Consider the following 13,517-nt stretch of genomic DNA (forward strand, 5'->3'; position numbering starts at 1 on the left):
GTAAAAATATTATTTTTGAAAGTATTTTATTCATTTGAAAGTAATTTTTTCGGATTTTAGAAAAGAAGATGACAAAGCATTTTTTTTTTAAAGCATTTTTCATCATGGTAAAAACATCTTTCAAACGTGGTAAAAGTATTATTTTGTAGAAAACATTTTTTTTTTACTCACCATTTTTGGATTTTCGAACAAAAAGAAAACATTTTGTTTTGAAAGTTTTTTAGGAAAAAATGTCATTTTTGTTTGGAAAAAAAAAGGCATTTTTTGAAAGAAAGTTTTAAAAGAAAACTCCTTTTTTTTTTTTTTTAGATTTTGTTTTTAGAAAAGAACATTTTTCTTAGAAAAAGGGGGAAGAAGAAATTTTATATTGAAAAGCATTTCCTTGGAAAAGTATGTAAAGGATTTGTTCTTATTTTTACCCAAGCAACTTTATTTTATGGCAACTTTGGAGACGAAAAAAGTAAAGGAGCAAGGATAAAGTGCAGAAAAATAAAGAAAGAAAGTAAAGTGCTGAAATTTCAATGACATCAAATTAAAGAGCTTAAATTTAAGAGAGATGCTACGTCTACAACATTTTTACAACATTTTTACAACAAATCATGTATGGTTAGTTGTTATTGGTTCAAATTTAAAACTAACACTAAGATTACTTTTTTGCCCCAACAAAAACAACCAGTAACAACTTGCCACTTAGTATTTGTTGTAAAAATGTTGTAGAAATGTTGTAGACATAGCATTTCTCTAAATTTAAATAACATAAAAAGTAAAAATCTGAAATTTAAATAACATAAAGAGTAAAGAACTGAAATTTAAAGTGCAGAAATTTAAATGACATTAAAAGAAAGTGCAGAAATATTATAAAGGTTCATTGGAAAAAAGAAATTATGTCTCTCTTAAATAGATTTTAATCTTTTTCAAGTCTTATAGATTCTTCATCATAAAGAAATGAGAGTTCTAAGACATCAACCATTCTTATGAGACATACCCATATTGTTGTGTTTTATTTGAGGTTTAAAAACTATTTAAGAGAGAGGGGATAAAAAATCTTTTTGTTTATTTAGTGTCTAGATATAGTGTGTGTGTGTGTCTATATATAGGTGCAATAAAATAAAAGGAAGGGAGATAAAGCAAGAAATTAAGGGGATGACATAAATAGGGGATTGCTTGAAAATAAAATGGATGACATAAATGCAAAGGGGGAAGTGGTTACTTGAAAATAAAATGGATGACATAAATGTAAAGGGGAGGGGATTACCAAAGTGAAATCTCCTGAAAGAATGTCTGATTTTAGGCCTATTAGCCTTTGTAACGTTATTTATAAAATTATAACTAAAGTTATGGCTAACAGATTGAAACAGATTCTTCCTCAGTTGATTGCTCCCTCTCAAAGTGCTTTTGTACCGGGCAGACTGATTACTGACAATGTCCTTGTTGCATATGAGACCTTGCATGCCATGTGATGGGTAAGAAATTGTGCAACATTTGGGCCTGACGGATTCGAAATCATGGGCCGACGTTAAGCAGGGGCCCAAGGCTTAGTCTCGCTTAAAATGCTTGATACGCACGTTTAAAATCCAAGGGAATCCCAGAAAATCAGGAGGTCCGCACAAGGGCAATTCTAGAAGATCCGCCTTAATGAAAAGACTCACTCTACAAGGAAATATTTTCCCATCACGTTTGGGATTTCAGGAAAAAGAGTCCTACAAGGAAAAGACTTCTAGTCCAAGGAGGAAAGACCGACTTTCTTCTACTATAAAAACTTGAATACTCTCGCAAATCGAGGTACGCAAAAAACACCCTCTCTAGCACTCTAGAGTTGAGAACAATTCTAACTTGATCGTCGGAGGGTATTTGGTCGACACCACACCGGTGCCCACGGCAAGATCACTTTCTTTTTCTTTGCAGGTTGCTAGTTGCGGCAAGCGTGGACTGTGCGGCTCATTGGTGATTTCACGGCCTTATCAGTTAGCGCCGTCTGTGGGAATCGCGAGAAAGATTGTCGCCTCCCGGACGTAAGAGTTGCATGGTACTCACTCGTTCAATGGCCACCACCAGTAACGCCCAAGGAGACGAACCGCCAAGATCTACCGCACTGGAAAGGCAGGTCTAGACCCTCATGACGGCGGTCGAATGACTCACAAAGCAGAATCATGATCTGGAGGAACAGCTACGTCAAAGGGATGCAGGACCTAACCCTCAGGAACGAAACTAGGAAGGTGACAATGCCGAGCGAAGGGAGAGGGAGAATCCAGAGGACAGCAACATCCCAAGCCGACAGGAGCGGCAAAACGAGAGCCTTCCGTCTCTCTCGGATCCTACCCCTTACCTATCATCGCGGAGATGCAGGCGATGAAGGAGCAGATGGAGGTCATGATGAACGCCCTCAAGGGGCGGGTATCCTCCGACCTCGACGATTTAGTGAACAGGACCGACTCACCATTCACTACGTCCGTCAACTCATCCCCTCTGCCACCGAAGTTCCGAATGCCTCAGATCGAAAGTTACGACGGGGTCAAGGACCCCCTCGATCATCTAGAGACCTTCAAGACCCTGATGCACCTTCAAGGGGTACCTGACGAGATCATGTGCAGGGCATTCCCGACCACACTGAAGGGACCTGCGAGGGTTTGGTTCAGTAGACTGACACCGAACTCCATCAATACTTTCAAGGAGTTGAGCGCCCAGTTCACCTCCCACTTCATTGGCGGACATCGGTACAAGAGGTCCACCGCGTGCTTGATGAGCATCAAGCAGCGAGAAGACGAGACGTTGCGAGCCTACATAACCCGTTTCAACAAAGAAGCCCTTTCGATCGACGAAGCGGACGATAAGATACTCGTAGCCGCGTTTACAAGCGGGCTGCGGAAGGGGAAGTTCTTGTTTTCCTTGTACAAGAACCACCCAAAGACCATGGCAGATGTACTCTACAGGGCTACCAAGTATATGAATGCAGAAGACACACTGTTGGCCCGCGAAGAAAAACCTAAGAAGAGGGAGAGGCAGGAGGATATGCGACAAGATAGGGGGCGAAAGGTCGCTAGAACCGGGGATCAGCGTGATGAAAGGCGCTTCAGACCCCCCACAGGAAGATTCACCAATTTCACCCCATTAACCGCCCCAATCGACCAAGTACTGATGCAAATCAAAGATGAAGGAGCATTGACATTCCTAGGGAAGTTGAAAGGAGATCCCAACAAAAGACCGAGGGACAAGTATTGTCGCTTTCACCGGGACCACGGGCATGACACTGCCAACTGCTATGACCTGAAGCAGCAGATTGAGGCACTAATCAGACAGGGAAAAGACCGACAAACCGGAAGAACAGACCCCATGACGGGAGAACGAGCGCCCCAGACCACCAATAGGGGACATTCGGACGATAATAGGGGGCACAGCTGCAGCCGGGTCTTCCAAAAAAGCCCGCAAAACCTACCTTAGGACGGTCCATAGCGTCCAACTCACAGGATCCATACCGAAGATGCCGCGAATAGGTAACCCCGTCATACACTTTTCAGAGGATGATACTCGGAGACTTCACCATCCTCATAACGATGCGCTGGTGGTCAGCCTACAAATTGGGGATTATAATATGCATCAGGTACTCGTCGACAACGGCAGCTCAGCGGACATCCTGTACTATCCAGCATTCCAGCAAATGAGAATTGACAGGGAACAATTGTCCCCAACGAACGCCCCACTCGTAGGATTTGGGGGCGCAAAGATATTCCCTTTGGGCGCAATAACTCTAACAGTGACAGCAGGTGACTATCCTCAGCAAATCACCAAGGAAGTAACATTTCTCGTGGTCGACTGCTCGTCTGCCTACAACGCCATCCTCGGCCGACCAACTCTCAATTCCTGGAAGGCGGTAACTTCAACGTACCACCTAATGATTAAATTCCCGACGGAGTACGGGGTAGGAGAGCTGCGGGGAAATCAAGTCGCTACCCGAGAGTGCTATATTGCCATGATAGAAATGGAGGATCAACAGCAGACGATGTGTATCGGGAAACAGAAAGTAACGGCAGAGCCAGTTGAAGAGCTAGAAGAAGTAAGACTGGACGACGCACGGCCTGAACGGACAATCCCAGATAGTGCAAGAGTTCCCTATGAAGTGTACTGAGCGGGAACCGAAGTCCTGCCTTCAACACCTGCTCGTATACCCCAACACCTTCTACCCCTTCGTAGTAACACTTCTCTGACACATAGGGTAAACGGATGGGAATGTTGTCTGGAATTTGGAAGTTGGTTCTAAAAGTGCTGAAATGTCTCTCCCTGATGACGGATGTGAACCTATGCACCGTCCACTCTGGTAACACGATGAACTGCCTGAGTCCATCAGCACCTACAACAGACTCCAGTGCTTGATTCCCGTCGTCACCAGAACCCTCTATTTCAACTATCTCCACATCCTCATTTGTTGAGGATGAAGAGGAGGCAGACGGACTCCTATCTTCGCCGGGACTCTCTTGGTCTTTATGACCAGACGGGTATACATCCTCGTATTCCGTCCCGTCACGAACCACCGACTGGTTACTTGACGCACTAGACATTTCCTACAATTGACGAAGAAACCTAAGACTGACAGGTTTGAAAGTATTGACGAGGGTAGTAAGCCTAACAAAAATGTAAGGACAGAAAGGTAACTTGACTATGATATTAAAATAAGTACTCACCACACTTGGTAGAGGATAGTTGACGGTTGGTGTGATCTGCAAATACTAGTCCTCGACGGAGTGCTTTGACAAGGGTGACGACTTCACTCTGACAAACGATTTCTGGCTGAAAATAGTAGAAATGGAAGAGTGACGCGCTTTATATATATAGGAGATGCACGGAAGACGAAGCGACGCTTCGATCCGATACAACGCCCATTCCGAGATTGACACGTGGCATACCCAATAAATGTTGACAACCTGTCAGCACGCATCAGCAGATTATACCCTTTGTGGAACCGTCAATTTTATGAATCTTCAGCCAATGGGTTGATCCATCTAGAAACGTCAGTTTCTCAACCTTCATCATTATGAACCTTTAATCGTCATCCCCCAAATTTATCTAACCGTCACCCTAATGCTCCGTCCATTAAAAACAATGACGGACCATAGGGTGAAGGGGGCAACTGATGAGTAAGAAATTGTGCAACATTTGGGCCTGACGGATTCGAAATCATGGGCCGACGTTAAGCAGGGGCCCAAGGCTTAGTCTCGCTTAAAATGCTTGATACGCACGTTTAAAATCCAAGGGAATCCCAGAAAATCAGGAGGTCCGCACAAGGGCAATTCTAGAAGATCCGCCTTAATGAAAAGACTCACTCTACAAGGAAATATTTGCCCATCACGTTTGGGATTTCAGGAAAAAGAGTCCTACAAGGAAAAGACTTCTAGTCCAAGGAGGAAAGACCGACTTTCTTCTACTATAAAAGCTTGAATACTCTCGCAAATCGAGGTACGCAAAAAACACCCTCTCTAGCACTCTAGAGTTGAGAACAATTCTAACTTGATCGTCAGAGGGTATTTGGTCGACACCACACCGGTGCCCACGGCAAGATCACTTTCTTTTTCTTTGCAAGTTGCTAGTTGCGGCGAGCGTGGACTGTGCGGCTCACTGGTGATTTCACGGCCTTATCACCATGCATTGTAGGAGAATAGGCAAGAAAGGTTCTCTAGCTATGAAGTTGGATATAAGCAAGGCATATGATTGAGTTGAATGGGATTTTTTGAAAGGCATAATGATCTGGCTGGGCTTCCCCCATGTATGGATTGAGAGGGTGATGTGCTGTGTTTCTACACCTTCTTTCTCAGTGTGCATCAATGGCAAAGCCTATGGAAGAATTTCACCGTCCAGGGGTCTTCGCCAAGGTGACCCATTGTCTCCCCAAGGTGACCCATTGTCTCCCTATTTATTCCTGTTGTGTGCAGAGGGGTTTTCAACTTTGCTAGCCAGATCGGAAAGGGGAGGGGATTACTTGAAAATAAAATTGATGACATAAATGTAAAGCAAAGATAAATAAAATCCCTAGATGCATAGATGGAATGATATTTCTTCCCCCTAAGGGTACTTCCCATATAGAGTCTAGGAGATGTTCCAATACCTATCTAGGGAAACAAACAAAATATCACAAGCAAGCAATAATAATATGAACATAAAGATAAAGAGAGATATTTACACAACAACATAGGAATTTAAAGCAGATAAAATAAAGAGACAAGATAAATAAACGAGCATCATATATCTAAATGGATGATGTTTACATGAGAGAAAAAGAAAATGGGATGGTTATAGTTATGGAAAAACTATGCCATCCCTACAAGCTTACCCACAAAAGATTACAAGTAAAAATGGAAGAGGCTTCTTTTTTGTGATGGGTTTCCTAAAGAGAAGGGAAAGAAATTTCTTTTTTGGAATTTTCTAGGGATTTTTCCAGAATTTCTCCACTCTATTTTTCTTCCTATTTTCTCTCCCTTTTTTTCTCATATCTTTTTACAAAAAATGGGGGGTATTTATAGGAAAGTGTGAAAATTGGGAGGCTAGCTAAAGTGTAACATACACTTAGCTAGCTGCCCAAGGCAAGGGGCAGCTAGCTGAGTGTAACATGTTACACTTTAGCTAGCCTCTCATTTTTGCCACATCATCGAACTATTTTGTCGTTTTCTCGTTTTCTAGTTCAAACTTCATGTAGTTGTTTAGAGGACTTTTTGAGCTTCATTTTCTTTAAACTTTATATTCCTGAAAATTTCTGGCCTTACAAGTTTCCAATGGTTCTAGCCTAGCAAGATTTGGCGCTACAGTCATCAAGATATCGCGCTCAGAAGAAAGGGGACGCAGTGCTGAAAAATTCTGTGACGATTTTCCTTAAAAATTTGCATCTTCAAATCCAATGCAAATATCATCGAGTCCTTTTTATGAAAAGTTGTCAAGACCTTGTTCTTCAAGATGGCTCAGTTGGATCACTCCAGTTCCTGCCCAATATGTAAAGTTTGTTGCGCGATGTCGGCCTAAAAACTACCTGTTTTTCCTCTCTCTTTTTTTAAAGTGAGATTTTTATTAGGGTTTTTGATATTTTGGTGATATCTCATCCGTTTTAACCCCAATTTTGGCCCACAAACTATCGTTTTGAAGGGAAAAATATGTCCTACAAGACGGTCTAAAATTCAACAAAATTCGACAATTGGATCAAAAGTCAACATTTTGACCATACCATTAAGGTTTTGGCCTTAATTGCTAAAAAATAGGTTTTTAAATGTTGTGACCCTTTGATCCACTATCCAATCATGATATATTTGTTTTTACCCTTTTTAGCTTTGAAATTTGTAACTTTGCAACTTTTATCAATTTTTTTTGGATTTTTGGTCTTTGTTTTGACATGTGAATCAGAGCTGGACAAAATATGGCATCGACAGAGTTAATTAATAAAATATTACTAAAGATCAATTATGTCAAAAGAAGATTAAGTGGATTATTAATATTAAAAATTAAATATTAAATATTAGCAAAATATAAATATAACATCTTAATTAGTGATTTTGCATCTCAAAAAGTTTTAAAAAAAATAAAAATATTTTAAATTAAACAAATGTCTAATATATAAATTTAAATAAATATTATTAATTAATTTTTAAATATAATAAAATACTTCCTTTAAGCTACTGCCTAGACCCTAAACTATATCTAATAATCCTAATAAAAATCGAGAATAATGATCACAACTATAAAGGAGGGGGAAAAAAGATGGATACACAATATTATTTGATAATGGCTGACTCCTTCACCGAAATCTTTCACTCCTTTGTTAAATAAATTTGAGTTTTGACCCATAACATTTAAAAAAAAATATATATATATATATATATATATATATATATATTTGATAGTGGGTGGATGGGAGATATGAAATTTATATGTGCCCATTAGAAACACTAAAAAATGCCAAAAGAACTACAAGGCTCTTGGCGATCGACCCATAAAACTTCTAGAAAGCCATCAAAATTAATTTGAAGCATGTAAATAAATTTTTCACATGCTTAATTTCCTTTTTAATTTGGAATTATAAAGAGATATAAAATAGGTTTAGCTATACAAATATATTACTAAAAGTATCAACAAAATCTAATACTTTTTTTTTAGAATACTAAGTATTTAACACATACATGGGGAGAGAGGAGAATGTCTTAAAGAAACTGACAGTGGTGTATATCTAAATGAGTCTAACTCTTGGATACACAGCACAGGCTTTAAACCTCTTTAAACAAAATCTAATACTTAACGTTTACATATAAGAATGACAAAAGTATTCCATAAAAAAGGGAGGAGGGGGGGCAGAAAGAAAAAATATATACGACAAAAAATCTTTAATTGAGTAAATTACACTCTAAACCATTAAGTTTGTGTTCTTTTCATTTTTTCTTAAGTTTGACGTTTTTCATTTTGGTTCATCAAGTTTGATTTCATTTTCAAAAATGATCATTTTGGTCACCTTCATCACTTATCTAGTCATTAAGTGCCAACAAAACAATGTCCTTTCTTTTTTATTTCCTCTCTCTCTTAAAAATCAAACTCGTAATGGACATGGACAAATTAGAGATGGCAATCCCTAAGTGACCTGCAAGTGTCTAAACTGACCAACCGGAATGAAGTGGGTTTCACCCACCCTACTAGAGGGATTGAGCAACAAATTTTTCCTTAGACTCGAATCCGGGTAGGTAATTATTGCCCCAAACCCAGTAAGAATTTAATATATATATATATATATATAGAGAGAGTTTAGCTACAAAATTAGTTGTAGTTTAAGGCTACAATCTTAATCAATAAAATAAATATTACCATATATTTTGAAAATTTAACCGTTGAATTGCATGTTCTTTACGATCTTAATATACATGTCAAATTTTGTGTCAATTTTTATTATATGATTTATAAGCTTATATTTTATACATAATTTTAAATTACAAAAACTTTTAATTAAAATAATTTATTGATGACATAGTTATTGATCTTTAATTTTTTTAGAAATTTTTCAAGTATGGAGGATATAAGAAGAAGATGTAATCTAATGGTGAATTTGTCAAAATTCACCTCCAATAAAAAGATATTGGGAAAGGTTGTACTCTAAGGCTACAACCAATTTTGTAACTAAAATTTTCCTATATATATATATATATATAACGATTTCATAGTCTGGTTGTAACATAGTCTTGAGAAATTGAAGCCCAAACAATCTATCTAAATTGTGTAGTTCTTAGAATGACACTTTGGGATTTACCATACACAACAATTGGGCAAGTTGCAAGGATGAAAATTAGCATTTTTTTTTTTTTTGTTTGAAAAAAAGATTCCAGGGTGGGTATGTCTCAATGAAGTACATCACAAGCGAAGGGCATGTACTGAGTATGGTGGCAACTGGCAAGTAACCCGACCCGTAGCTATCCGTAAATGAAATACTCACTTTGTAAAAAAAAAAAATTTAAATTTAGATGAACAAAATGATAAACCTCAAACTTAAGGGACTAGAATAAAAATTGTCTTTTAACTTTGAAGATCAAACATGTAATTTAATCTTTTTAATACCACACAATTGCACAACAACAAAAAAGTTGCTGTTATGAAACCATTGATAATGTAAACCAACATTAAAATTACTAATATGAAAATAATTCTGGGTGGGTGGGGTGGGGGGGAGGAACTCGAGCTTGGGCTAAGAACCAAGGGCCCAACAGATCGTACTTTAATAGATGGGTCTGGCCCAAAAAGATAGATATGAATAAAGAAACCCATGAGATAAAAGACAACTCTCAAAAATAAGTCATGTGGAGGCCTGAGATAGCTACCATAGCTAAGGTCCCCTACCAAAGTAATAAGCAAGGCTCTTCCCATAGCGGATACATAGGGAACCACGAGTAACTAGTTCCCCTCTGGCCCAAGATGCCACCGTCATCAAACTCGCCTCTGGAAACACCACAAAGAGATAAGGACCACAGAGCTAGTCACCTCCACATTAATGAGATGTTCTCTACCTAACCTCTTCCACATTAAATGCTTATAGACAAGCCTGAATAATAAAAACACCCCCAAAAGTCCCGTTTCATGATGAAAGAATAGTAGAACAGATGGGTGATAGGACAAGCATCCCTTGAATCCAGCTGGAAGTAGGCTAGCTGAGGAGATAAGAAGGGGAAAGGTGCCTATAAAAGGGTAGGGTGTGCAGCAGGAAAGGGGGTTCAGAATAATAGAGAGAGAGGACTTAGAGAAATAAGAAAGAGAGAAGCAGAATAGGACTTAGAGTTTTTAGTTTTCAATCCAACCTTTTGTACCTTGGGAAAGCAATTTCTATATCAATAAATAACCATTTTGTTCCTAATCATTTTGTAATCAGTTGTTTAAATCTCCCATTGGGGAATTTTTATCATTTAGTCCTTATAAATTAATTGTGTAAGTTATCTTCTTAGAAAGCAAACCCTGTTGTACTAGACCCTATCTATGCTTTGGGTAGGTCTTAAACTGAACTTTCTGCCTTAGTCTAACTCCAAGATCACTAACAAAAAAGGGAAATTAAGACTTAACAAAAAAGAAAGCGAACCCCGCGGTACTAGACCCTGTCTATGCCTCGGGTAGGTCTTAAGCTAAACTTTCTGCCTTAGTCTAACTCTAAGGTCACTAACAAAAAATGGAAATTAAGACTTAACAAGAAAAGAAAGCAAACCCCGTGGTACTAGACCTTGCTTTTTCCTCGGGTAAGTCTTAAGCTGAACTTTCTACCTTAGTTTGACTCTAAGGTCACTAACAAAAAAGGGAAATTAAGACTTAACGGAAGAAAAAATGATAACAATAAAAATATCTAAGGAAAAAGAGATCTCATGGCATTAGGCCTTACAATTCTTTGAAAGCTTGTAAGGTTAAAGAAATTTTGTTGTTGAAAATTTCTTATTTCAACAGTGCCCCTCGAGTGTCATGTGAGATCGATGGTGATTCTTGCATGACACTCGTATCTTGATTATTTATTTGGTGTGGTTTGGAATCTCCTTCTATTGAATTTATCGTCCAAGTGGTAGATCGATTTGGCTTTAGCATCTTTTGTCTTGATTTTTTCTTTTTTTTTTTGGTTCTTTTTTTTGGGCACTAATTTGCATTTTGCTCTTATGCAAAATTTCTTGCTCTCATAAGATTGATCACTTATTTGGTGGGAAATGGTTTTTTTTTTTGGACATGTGATTGAACTTAGTAAATAATACCAAGCTACCTACGTACCAGAAAGGGGATCAAGTCATCATGTAGTTCAGGAACGAGATTTTTTTTTTTTTTTGATATGTGACTAAACTTAGTAAATAATACCAAACTACCTACGTACCCGAAATGGGATCAAGTCATCACGTAATTCAAAAGGAACATTTTTGTTTGAAAGATTTGGCTGAACCTAGTAAGTAATACCAAGTTGCCTACATACCCGAAAGGGGATCAAGTCATTATGTAGTTCCAAAGGCAAAATTTTCTTTTCTTTTCTTTTCTTTTTTTTTTTTTTTTTTTTTTTTTTTTTGCCCTATCTTTTGCCTAGACTACCTTATAAAAAGGTTTTCAACCTAGGGGGCTTTTTTTTTTTTTTTTTTTGTCCTAACTTTTTCCTAGGCCACCTTATAAAAAGGTTTTCAACCTAGCGGACCTTTTTTTTTTTTTTTTTGGATGACTTTTCAAGTATAGAACTTTTTTATGAATTTCTCGTTTACACAAGGGTAAACACATTGTCCCTCACCCTTCTTCCTCAGTATCCTTGTTTTTTGGATAGATGCTTAAGCATGGTTGTTGTTTAAATTTGGCATCAAGATAATTCACCTCTTCTCCCATGAAAGGGTTAGGATAGGTGTACACCCTTTTCACATTTCCATCTTCATCACAAAATTTAAAGCATTGATGAAGTGTGGAACCGATTATGCCATGAGTGTGTACCCAAGGGCGTCCCAACAAAACATTGTAGGAAGTATTGGCATCAATTACATGGAAAAGAGCTTCAGAATACAATTCTCCTATTTCCACTTTTAATAAGATGGCTCCCATGACTCTTTGTCCAACTTGGTTGAAGCCTTGAATGGTCAAGTTGGATGGGGACAATTGTTTGGACTTCATCCCCGTTACTTTGAGTGTCTTATAAGGGAGAAGATTTACAAATGATCTGTAGTCCAATAGGATTCTTGATAACTATGTATCTCCATGAAAGGGTTAGGATAGGTGTACACCCTTTTCACATTTCCATCTTCATCACAAAATTTAAAGCATTGATGAAGTGTGGAACCGATTATGCCATGAGTGTGTACCCAAGGGCGTCCCAACAAAACATTGTAGGAAGTATTGGCATCAATTACGTGGAAAAGAGCTTCAGAATACAATTCTCCTATTTCCACTTTTAATAAGATGGCTCCCATGACTCTTTGTCCAACTTGGTTGAAGCCTTGAATGGTCAAGTTGGATGGGGACAATTGTTTGGACTTCATCCCCGTTACTTTGAGTGTCTTATAAGGGAGAAGATTTACAAATGATCTGTCGTCCAATAGGATTCTTGATAACTATGTATCTCCATGAAAGGGTTAGGATAGGTGTACACCCTTTTCACATTTCCATCTTCATCACAAAATTTAAAGCATTGATGAAGTGTGGAACCGATTATGCCATGAGTGTGTACCCAAGGGCGTCCCAACAAAACATTGTAGGAAGTATTGGCATCAATTACGTGGAAAAGAGCTTCAGAATACAATTCTCCTATTTCCACTTTTAATAAGATGGCTCCCATGACTCTTTGTCCAACTTGGTTGAAGCCTTGAATGGTCAAGTTGGATGGGGACAATTGTTTGGACTTCATCCCCGTTACTTTGAGTGTCTTATAAGGGAGAAGATTTACAAATGATCTGTAGTCCAATAGGATTCTTGATAACTATGTATCTCCATGAAAGGGTTAGGATAGGTGTACACCCTTTTCACATTTCCATCTTCATCACAAAATTTAAAGCATTGATGAAGTGTGGAACCAATTATGCCATGAGTGTGTACCCAAGGGCGTCCCAACAAAACATTGTAGGAAGTATTGGCATCAATTACGTGGAAAAGAGCTTCAGAATACAATTCTCCTATTTCCACTTTTAATAAGATGGCTCCCATGACTCTTTGTCCAACTTGGTTGAAGCCTTGAATGGTCAAGTTGGATGGGGACAATTGTTTGGACTTCATCCCCGTTACTTTGAGTGTCTTATAAGGGAGAAGATTTACAAATGATCTGTAGTCCAATAGGATTCTTGATAACTATGTATCTCCATGAAAGGGTTAGGATAGGTGTACACCCTTTTCACATTTCCATCTTCATCACAAAATTTAAAGCATTGATGAAGTGTGGAACCGATTATGCCATGAGTGTGTACCCAAGGGCGTCCCAACAAAACATTGTAGGAAGTATTGGCATCAATTACGTGGAAAAGAGCTTCAGAATACAATTCTCCTATTTCCACTTTTAATAAGATGGCTCCCATGACTCTTTGTCC

The 13,517-nt window shown here is 38.4% G+C and overlaps 1 protein-coding gene across 1 annotated transcript; it reads left to right on the forward strand.

Annotated features, from left to right (window-relative positions):
* The first annotated feature begins 2,553 nt into the window (after positions 1 to 2,553).
* On the forward strand, positions 2,554 to 3,438 carry LOC126712240 (uncharacterized). Its single transcript, XM_050411501.1, has one exon. The coding sequence runs from the start codon at positions 2,554 to 2,556 to the stop codon at positions 3,436 to 3,438; it is 885 nt and encodes a 294-aa protein (XP_050267458.1).
* The last annotated feature ends 10,079 nt before the right edge of the window (positions 3,439 to 13,517 follow it).

The sequence above is a fragment of the Quercus robur genome, chromosome 1 (assembly GCF_932294415.1).
Source record: "Quercus robur chromosome 1, dhQueRobu3.1, whole genome shotgun sequence".
Classification (NCBI taxonomy): Eukaryota; Viridiplantae; Streptophyta; class Magnoliopsida; order Fagales; family Fagaceae; genus Quercus; species Quercus robur.